The 10000-nt window shown below is 41.0% G+C and overlaps 1 protein-coding gene across 5 annotated transcripts in view; it reads right to left on the bottom strand.

Moving 5' to 3' along the window:
- The window catches only part of LOC127632137 (diacylglycerol kinase delta-like), a 43800-nt gene that overhangs the window by 10488 nt on the left and 23312 nt on the right, over positions 1 to 10000 (bottom strand). For 4 of the 5 annotated variants that reach the window (XM_052110709.1, XM_052110708.1, XM_052110713.1 and 1 more), the window contains 13 exons: positions 9493 to 9599; positions 6719 to 6844; positions 6513 to 6615; positions 5401 to 5563; positions 5167 to 5275; positions 3488 to 3627; positions 3274 to 3364; positions 3023 to 3117; positions 2827 to 2926; positions 1578 to 1851; positions 1338 to 1472; positions 1114 to 1242; positions 906 to 999 (listed from right to left, as the gene is read on the bottom strand). In XM_052110709.1, coding sequence (XP_051966669.1) covers positions 906 to 999; positions 1114 to 1242; positions 1338 to 1472; positions 1578 to 1851; positions 2827 to 2926; positions 3023 to 3117; positions 3274 to 3364; positions 3488 to 3627; positions 5167 to 5275; positions 5401 to 5563; positions 6513 to 6615; positions 6719 to 6844; positions 9493 to 9599 — 1666 coding nt within the window. The remainder of the gene's footprint in view (positions 1 to 905; positions 1000 to 1113; positions 1243 to 1337; positions 1473 to 1577; positions 1852 to 2826; positions 2927 to 3022; positions 3118 to 3273; positions 3365 to 3487; positions 3628 to 5166; positions 5276 to 5400; positions 5564 to 6512; positions 6616 to 6718; positions 6845 to 9492; positions 9600 to 10000) is intronic. The other variant, XM_052110710.1, reaches the window with a different exon arrangement.

Genomic DNA, 10000 nt, shown 5'->3' with positions numbered 1-10000 from the left:
AGAGTCAGGCAGTTGATGTGAACAGGACAACAGGCAAGTGAGTTTGCGGACCATCCCAGATGTGTGTGACTTTCTTCTGCAAAACACAAATTAAGATTTTTAGAAGAGTATCGCAGCTCTGTTGGTCCTTATAATGCAAGTGAATGGTAGCCAGAACTTTGAAGCTCCAAAAAGCACATAAAGGCAGCATAAAAGCAATCCATACAACTCCAGTGGTTTAATCCATGTCTTCTGAAGCAACTTGATAGGTGTGGGTGAGAAACAGCAATATAATGATTTTGTCCTAAGTCCTTTTTTACAACAAATTCTCCTCCCTGCCAGTAGGTGGCGATATGCGTGAAGAATGCGAATCGCCACAAACAAATGAACAACAATGTGAAAGTGAAAGTGGAGATTTATAGTAAACAAAGCGACTTAAATATTGCTCTGTTTCTCACGCACACCTATCATATCACTTCTGAAGGCATGGATTAAACCACTGGAGTCGTGTGGATTACTTTTATGCTGCCTTTATGTGCTTTTTGGAGCTTCAAAGTTCTGGCCACCATTCGCATGCATTATAAGGACCAACAGAATTATAATTTATGCTCTGCTGATGAGAGAAATTCAAACACATCTGGGATGGCATGAGGGTGAGTAAATGATCAGAGAATTGTATTTTGGGGTGAACTGTCCCTTTAAATACTTTCTCGAATCAACTCTAAGCAAGGTGTGGCGCTGTCAAAACACTGCCCCGTTAGTTTGAGGGGCCCGTTTATGTTTATGATGTATTATGCATGTCATTTAAAAATAATACACGCTTAGCTACAAAAAGATCATGCCTCGAATGTTTTCAGGGCAAATATGTTTCATGAAAATGACACAGAAAGTCACTGATTTTATTTAAAGGCAAATAAGAGACCTACAGGTTCTCTGGGTCACAGTTGAACAGGTCGGCGTTCACCAACAGCCTGCTGATGACTGAACCGCTGAAAGAGCCCGACACACCTGCCCTGAGACCTACAAACACACACACACACACACACACACACACACACACACACACACACACATTATGAGCGGCTGAAGCACTCAAGATGATGCGGCTGTTTCCATGACAACTGCTGCTCTTACTTGGGTACAGGATCTTGGTGTTCAGCATGGGCATATTCTCCCTACTTCCCGTTTGGGCAGGGAGTGAGGCGGAGCTACCAATCAACAGACTCCCTTTACTGATGAGCTTCTCACAAGGAGTCTTCGAGGCTGAGAGACATAGAGAGAGAGAGAGAGAGAGAGAGAGACCTGTAAACGCTGTTTTTGTCGACAGCCCTAGAGTGTGTGTATTTAAGGCCTCTCACCTCTTCTACTGGGTCGCACTCTGTTGCTGTATGACGACTGTAGAGATAATTGATCAGCATCATCATCTTCGTCTTCCTCCTCCGTTGGCAGAGAAGCAAAAACCTCCTCCGTTTGAGCGTTCTGTTCATCCACGGCTGACAGAGAGAGAGAGAGAGAGAGAGAGAGAGAGAGAGAGAGAGAGAGAGAGTGAACGAGGTCTCATTAAAATGTGTGTGTGTGTGGGATCTGAAACGGCGTACCTTTCTCCGTGTGCTCTATGATCTGTCTGATGGCTTTCTTCAGGCTGTTCGCACGGAGCATCAGCTGTTCTCGCGGTTTGAAGATGCTGGCGGTTGGGCGGGGCGAGCAGGGAGTTACTGTGGGCGGAGCTGTGGGCGGAGCCAGCTCCACTCCCTCCCCGTCGTCCTGCTCCTCGGTGATGGTGGGCGGAGGCGCGGGCATCACACTGGTGGCCTGGGCTTCCTCGTTTAACGTTTTCAATAACGAGTCCAACTTCTCTTTTAATACCCCACACTGCAGCCAATCAAAAACACGCAGAGTCATACAACAGCCAATCACACGTCAATGATTTTATCAATGTTCGTGACTTTTCTAACTTTAGATTTATTACTTTCTGTGACTTTTTCATGACCTAAGAATTATTTTTCATTTTCATGATTTAAGATCCTATAATTTTCATTTATTTTCTATAAATATTTATTTCATTAATTAATTAAATTCAACAAATTAAGATTTTATTTTAATGATTTCAGAGTTTAATAATAAATTGTATTACTTTTCTAATTTAATATTTTATGAATTTTTGTTTCATTAATTTATTAAATTCAACAAATTAAGATTTTATTTTATTTTTCATGATTTCAGAGTTTAATAATAAATTTTATTAATTTTCTAATTTAATATTTTATGAATTTTAATTTCATTAATTTACTAAATTCAACAAATTAATATTTTATTTGTATGATTTCAGAGTTTAATAATAATTTATATTACTTTACTAATACAATTTTTATGAATTTTAATTTAATTAATTAAATTCAACGAATTAAGATTTTATTTTATTTGAATGATTTCAGAGTTTAATAATAATTTTTATTACTTTTATAATTTAATATTTTATGAATTTTCATTTCATTAATTTATTAAATTCAACGAGTAAAGATTAAATTTTTATGATTTCAGAGTTTAATAATAAATTTGATTACTTTTCTAATTTAAGATTTTATTAATTTCCATGACATAATTTTTTTTTTAAATGTCCATGACTTTTCTTTTATGACTTTAGATTTTGTTCATTTCAATGATTGTTACCTGGAACTCAAACATTTTTTAAGTACTCTGATTATTCCAGGTTTGCCGTTACTATGTGAACCCTGAAACACCCTAGAGTCATTCAACAGCCAATCACAAACATCCTGAGTCATCCACCGGCCAATCACAACGCTTCCAAGTCAACACAGTTTACACAGACAGCCAATCACAGCTGACCTTTTTAGCCATGACCTCTGATTCCTCCGAGCTTTCTGTGTTCTTCTCGTATGCACGGCCGACTCTCGCGACAAAATCCTTTACTGTCTCACACAGGACTCTGATAAAACACACACACACACACACACACACACACATTACACGTCAAAATACACAACTACACACACACACACACACACACACTCACAGTACATACTTGGCAGAGGAGATGACCACAGAGTGCTGATCAGACGTCAGTATTTTGGAGAGATGAGCTGCAACTGAGTCCTCATAGGTCAGAATGTGCTGCACCTGAACCAAAACAGCCAATCAGAACAGCAGAAACACACAGCAGCCAATCAGAGCCGGGGATCTGGTTTATATCGATGACTGTTAGAGATCAAACAATCGTACAGAAATGTGTGAATACAGGCTGTCTACAGACCGCCCCGAGTGAAATCCAATCACCTTTACCTCGGAGTCCTCACTACAGTCTTCTGTTACAGTGGAGCTGGAGTGTTGCCGTGGAAACTTGGTCTCGTATACCATAATACTCCATCTAAAGAGAAATAAATGTGGTTAAATGTTGGTCAAGGAAAAAACACACAAAGAACATGTCTGTCTGTACGTGCACACACACACACACACACACACACACACACACACACACACACACACACACCTGTCCAGCATCTTTGTACTGGCTCGCTCCAGTTTCTCCAGTATCTGGGGTAACTGGGTGTCATCGTCACACGCCGAGCCCCACCCCAAAACTCTCGCCAGGTCATTCCCGGTTCCCAGTGGCAACACGCCCAACTGGCACTACACAAATATACACACATCAGAATGTTATATTAACACAGACATGATCTGCTCTCATGTAAAGAGGCCCCCAGAAGCCAGTGTAAGCAAAGAAACTATCTGAATTATGGTCTGTCAGATAGACAGACAGACAGACAGACATAAAGACAGACAGGCAGATTGAGACAGACAGAATGCCTAACAGACAGAATAACAAACAGACAGAGATAGACAGAAAGACAGATAGACAGACAGACAGACAGAAAGACAGACACATAGACAGAAAGACAGAATGACAGACAGACAGACAGAAAAACATAATGACAGACAGAACACCAGACAAACAGATACAACAACAAACAGACAAACAGACAGAATGACAGAAAGACAGACTCAGACAGACAGACAAAACAACAGATAGAACAACAGACAAAGACAGACAAATAGACAGAATGACAGACATACAGACACAGACAAAACGACAGATACAACAACAGACAGACAAACAGACAGAATGACAGAAAGACACTCAGACAGACAAAACAACAGATAGAACAACAGACAAAGACAGACAAATAGACAGAATGACAGACACACAGACAGACAGACAAAACGACAGATACAACAACAGACAGACAAATAGACAGAATGACAGACAGACACAGACAAAATGACAGATACAACAACAGACAGACAAATAGACAGAATCACAGACAAACAGACAGAATGACAGACAGAACACCACACAGACACAACGACAGATACAACAACAGACAGACAAATAGACAGAATGACAGACAGAACACCACACAGACACAACGACAGATACAACAACAGACAGACAAATAGACAGAATGACAGACAGACAGAATGACAGATACAACAATAGACAGACAAACAGACAGAATCACAGACGAATAGACAGAATGACAGACAGACAGACACACAGACAGAACAACAGACAGACAAATAGACAGAATGACAGACAGACAGAACAGACAGACAAATAGACAGAATGACAGACAGACAAAACGACAGATACAACAACAGACAGACAATAGACAGAATCACAGACAAATAGACAGAATGACAGACAGACAGAACGACAGATACAACAACAGACAGACAAATAGACAGAATGACAGACAGACAGAACGACAGATACAACAACAGACAGACAAATAGAAAGAATGACAGACAGACAGACAAAATGACAGACAGAACAACAGACAAAGACAGACAAATAGACAGAACGCCAGACAGACACACAGACAGACAGACAAAACGACAGATACAACAACAGACAGACAGATAGACAGAATGACTGACAGACAGAACTGAAGATAGAACAAAAGACAGACAGATAGATTGATTATTATTTTCCATGACCTAAGATTTTATTAATTTCCATGACATAAACTTGCTACGTTTCCATTACCTTTTCATGACAGACACACGCCAGACAGACACAGAAATATAAAGACAGATAGAGTTACAGAAAAACACAGACATAATGACAGACAGAGACAGATAGACAGTGAGACAGACAGATGTGTGTACCTGTTTGTGTAGCGTCAGAGCATCGATCTCTGATAAAACCCAACCAACACTGCCGTCACCTCCACACACCAGAATACGAAACGTATCAAACTTCTGAAACAGACGCAAACTACAACACAAACACATTTTGTGATTAAGATGTTAAACACCAAATTTGCATTTCAAGATACAAAAAAATAGTTACTTTTAAAATCATGCAAACCAGATTTGTGTTTACTGATGTGTGTGTCTTACCCCAGGTGAGGTCCTCCATTCATTAAGTCAAACACCTGTGCGGGATTCAAAAGCTGCTTAAATCGCCGTAGAAACTTCACGCCCTGATTGTCTCCACTTTTACTGTTGACGAACACCAACAACGGGCTTGTGCAGGTCGTGGGACACGTCGCCTTCCAGAACCCTACACACACACACACACACACACACACACACACACACACACACACTGTTTTGAATGAAACCTTCAATGAACCATTTAGATGAAAATTCAGTTCGATTCTGTTCCGCTTAATATCACGATACAATTTTTTAAATAATTGACACTGACTACCACCCCTGGAGTTATCATCATACTGACTGGAGTCGCGAGATTGAATGCGTGCCGAGTGACTCCAGCCATAGGCTAAAATCCATAAGCTAAAATTTGAAAAATGGCGCCATCTGGTGGAAAATATTACAAATTACATTTTGAAGCCAGAGCTCCGTAATGAAAACATAATATCATAGAATTCATGATTTTATGCTTTAATGTCACTGTGATCAAAAATTGCCATTTTAATGGGTTTCAATGGGGGACATTTTTGTCCTAAAGCTCCCGAGTGTGACTATTGTGAGTACACAGTGTATATTAGGAACTGAGGTTGAAATGTCAAAATTCCCCCCCAAAATACACACCTTAGGCAAAATGTACGCCATTGGCATTAACAGCCAAACGGGTCGACAAAACAAAAAAAAAAAAATGTCCCGAAGGTCGCACAAGGGTTAAGAAAATACTAAGAGAACTAAGTTCTGGAGTGGTGGTGGTGTAGTGGTCTAAACCACAGTACTGGTAAACTGGTAATCAGAAGGTTGCTGGTTTGATCCCCACAGCCACCACCATTGTGTCCATGAGTAAGACACTTAACTCCAGGTTGCTCCGGAGGGATTGTCCCTGTAATAAGTGCACTGTAAGTCACTTTGGATAAAAGCGTCTGCCAAATGCATGAATGTAAATGTAAATGTTAAGAGAATACAAAATATTTTTAGTTGCGTTTTTGAACCAAAAATATGTTTAGTGTAGACACAGCCTCTAAGAGAGAGAGCGAGCAATGACTGTTTTTCCTGATAGGGTGTTCTGATTGGATGCTCACCGTCGGAGTCGATGCTGTTGAGAGCGGTAGGTGGAATCACAGACACTTTACACTGACCCAACGGACACTTAAGGGAGAGCTGCTCTTTACACCCAGCATGCACCTTAAAAACACACAGACACAGACAAATGGTAAAATGTGGCATTGCTTTGGATCAAAGTACCTCCTATCTTCATTTAGTCATATTGTAAAAAGAAGACACTCACCATGGCTTTGCACCATAAACATCGCCAGTCCTGCAGTCTCAGAACACTGCCGCAGGTTTTATCACACACGGTACACTTTGCACTGACGGGCAGGTTTCCCTCCAACCACTGATGAGGCATCGAGATCTGCAGAGGTTCAGAAAGATATTCATAACAGGACGAATCATCAGAGCTGAAATTAAACCAGGCTACATGAAAAATGGCTTCAAACTATCTAGTGCCTATGGTTTGATGGATTGTGACCATCCATGTTCCTCTTGAACACATTCCAGAGGTTTTTAAATGGGGTTCAGGTCTTGAGATTGGGCTGACCATGACCGGGTCTTGATCCGGTGGTCCTCCATCCACACCTTGATTGACCTGGCTGTGTGGCATGGAGCATTGTCCGGATGGACAAACCAATCCTCAGCGTTGGGGAACATTGTCAGTGCTCCTCCAGGATAACCTTGTACGTGGCTTGATTCATGCGTCCTTCACAAAGACGAATCTGCCCAATTCCAGCCTTGCTGAAGCGCCCCCAGATCATCACCGATCCTCCACTTGGTCGTCTAACGGTTAGACAGAGACCTGCAGATTCGTCTTTGTTTATATAAATGGGAAAACGAGCCAAATATCATCCTGACATGGTCAAAGGCATCAGCTATTGGGGATCACTCTGACCATCATCGATCCCAGAGATCATCGTCTGTCGGCACAACCCTAATGTGCATTTCTCTCTATAAATTAAATGGTAAATGGTCTGCCTTATGTAGCGCTTTTTTAACCTTAGCGGCATTCAAAGCGCTTTACTCTGTGAACTCATTCACCCATTCACACACACACACTCGCAGAGCTGCCATGCAAGGTGCTAGCCTGCCATTGGGAGCTATTTGGGGTTCAGTGTCTTAGCCAAAGGACACTTCAGCATGTGGAGTCATGTGGGCCGGGAATCAAACTGCCAACCCTGTGATTAGTGGCCGACCCGCTCAACCACCTGACCACAGCTGCCACACATTCAGAATCATTGCCGGTGTCGCTGCGGCTAAAATGTATATTTTTAAGGATTATTATTATGGTTTAGTATTTCTCTGTAATGTAGAACAGTGTTAACAATGTTACTTATAACATTCTTTCTCAGCCCTGGAACTCAAAACGTTTTCTGATGCCCCAACATATATATTTAAGTAATTAAATTAACACTACCGACTAGTCGACTAATGGCTCACACTAACGACGACTAGTCGACTGATGGCTCACACTAACGACTAGTCGACTAATGGCTCAAACTAACGATCACTAGTCGACTAATGGCTCAAACTAACAACCACTAGTCAACTAATGGCTCAAACTAACGACCACTAGTCAACTAATGGCTCAAACTAACAACCACTAGTCAACTAATGGCTCAAACTAACGACCACTAGTCGACTAATGGCTCAAACTAACAACCACTAGTCGACTAATGGCTCAAACTAACGACTAGTCAACTAATGGCTCAAACTAACGACCACTAGTCGACTAATGGCTCAAACTAACGACGACTAGTCGACTAATGGCTCAAACTAACGACGACTAGTAGATTGATGGCTCACACTAACGACGACTAGTCGACTAATGTCTCAAACTAACGACGACTAGTAGATTGATGGCTCACACTAACGACGACTAGTCGACTAATGTCTCAAACTAACGACGACTAGTAGATTGATGGCTCACACTAACGACGACTAGTCGACTAATGTCTCAAACTAACGACGACTAGTAGATTGATGGCTCACACTAACGACCACTAGTCGACTAATGGCTCAAACTAACGACTAGTCGACTAATGTCTCAAACTAACGACGACTAGTAGATTGATGGCTCACACTAACGACCACTAGTCGACTAATGGCTCAAACTAACGACGACTAGTAGATTGATGGCTCACACTAACGACGACTAGTCGACTAATGGCTCAGACTAACGAGGACTAGTCGACTAATGTCTCAAACTAACGACCACTAGTCGACTAATGTCTCAAACTAACGACGACTAGTAGATTAATGGCTCAAAATAACGACGACTAGTAGATTGATGGCTCACACTAACGACGACTAGTCGACTAATGGCTCAGACTAACGACGACTAGTCGACTAATGTCTCAAACTAACGACCACTAGTCGACTAATGGCTCAAACTAACGACCACTAGTCGACTAATGTCTCAAACTAACGACGACTAGTCGACTAATGTCTCAAACTAACGACGACTAGTCGACTAATGGCTCAAACTAACGACGACTAGTCGACTAATGGCTCAAACTAACGACGACTAGTCGACTAATGGCTCAAACTAACGACGACTAGTCGACTAATGTCTCAAACTAACGACGACTAGTCGACTAGGAAAATCTTTGGTCAGACACAGCCCTAAAGTCAAATGGGTTAATAAATACTGTATGAGCAGTAATTCATTAGCAGTGTTCTGGTAATAATAACAGACCTTTTCTCTAGAGACACCATCAGTCAAAATCAACATGAAAATGAATACGAACTTATGATTAACGCAGATCCTTAACAACAAAACATATATGGCTTGCAAGCAAGTTTAACACCACACTACTCCAGCTGATGAAATATTTAAAAACAGACGAAAACTAGAAAATGCATTTTTCCTATAGAAATGTTCATGATTCTTTTAAGATTTTACCAGTTTACATGAAATGTCCAGGCCTGGAAAACACCATTTTAAAATGCTCAGATTTTCATCCATGACTGTGAGAACTCTGGGTGATATTATATTTATCCACTCACCCCATCTTCATCCTCTAGAATGTCTTTGCCGATTGAGGCCAGTGTCGTCCATTTGCAGTTATTAGTGGCTCTGACGGCACAGCGCTTGTGAGCCTTAAATTTACATACTGTCAAACACAACATAGGGTTTCAGTTAACATACACAGTAATTCAGCTTATACGCAACACTTTAGCATCATAAATTCACTCTAAAAGGTGAGGTGTGTAATTGTTGATGTTAAAATACTTTCTCCTAGATCACAGATTACACAACACCAATTCTGAGCGTATAGAAAATCTAGAGATGCAAGTGGGCTTATGTAATTCAAGGTTTTACATCGATTCTATTGGACCCCTTTAGATTGTAAAGGCTTGGTCTTAAAGACAGACCCACCCCTCATCAGAAGATGGAGACACAACCCATGTTTTTTGGTGGTGTGTTAAGATCCAAGAGTTTTATGTGTGATGTTTTGGGGACTCAAACTTCATTTTGCCCCAGACTCTGTATTTTAGGGGATGGGACGGTCAT

This window comes from Xyrauchen texanus, chromosome 38 (genome assembly GCF_025860055.1).
Source record: "Xyrauchen texanus isolate HMW12.3.18 chromosome 38, RBS_HiC_50CHRs, whole genome shotgun sequence".
NCBI lineage: Eukaryota > Metazoa > Chordata > Actinopteri > Cypriniformes > Catostomidae > Xyrauchen > Xyrauchen texanus.
This window is presented reverse-complemented; position numbering and strand designations above follow the sequence as displayed.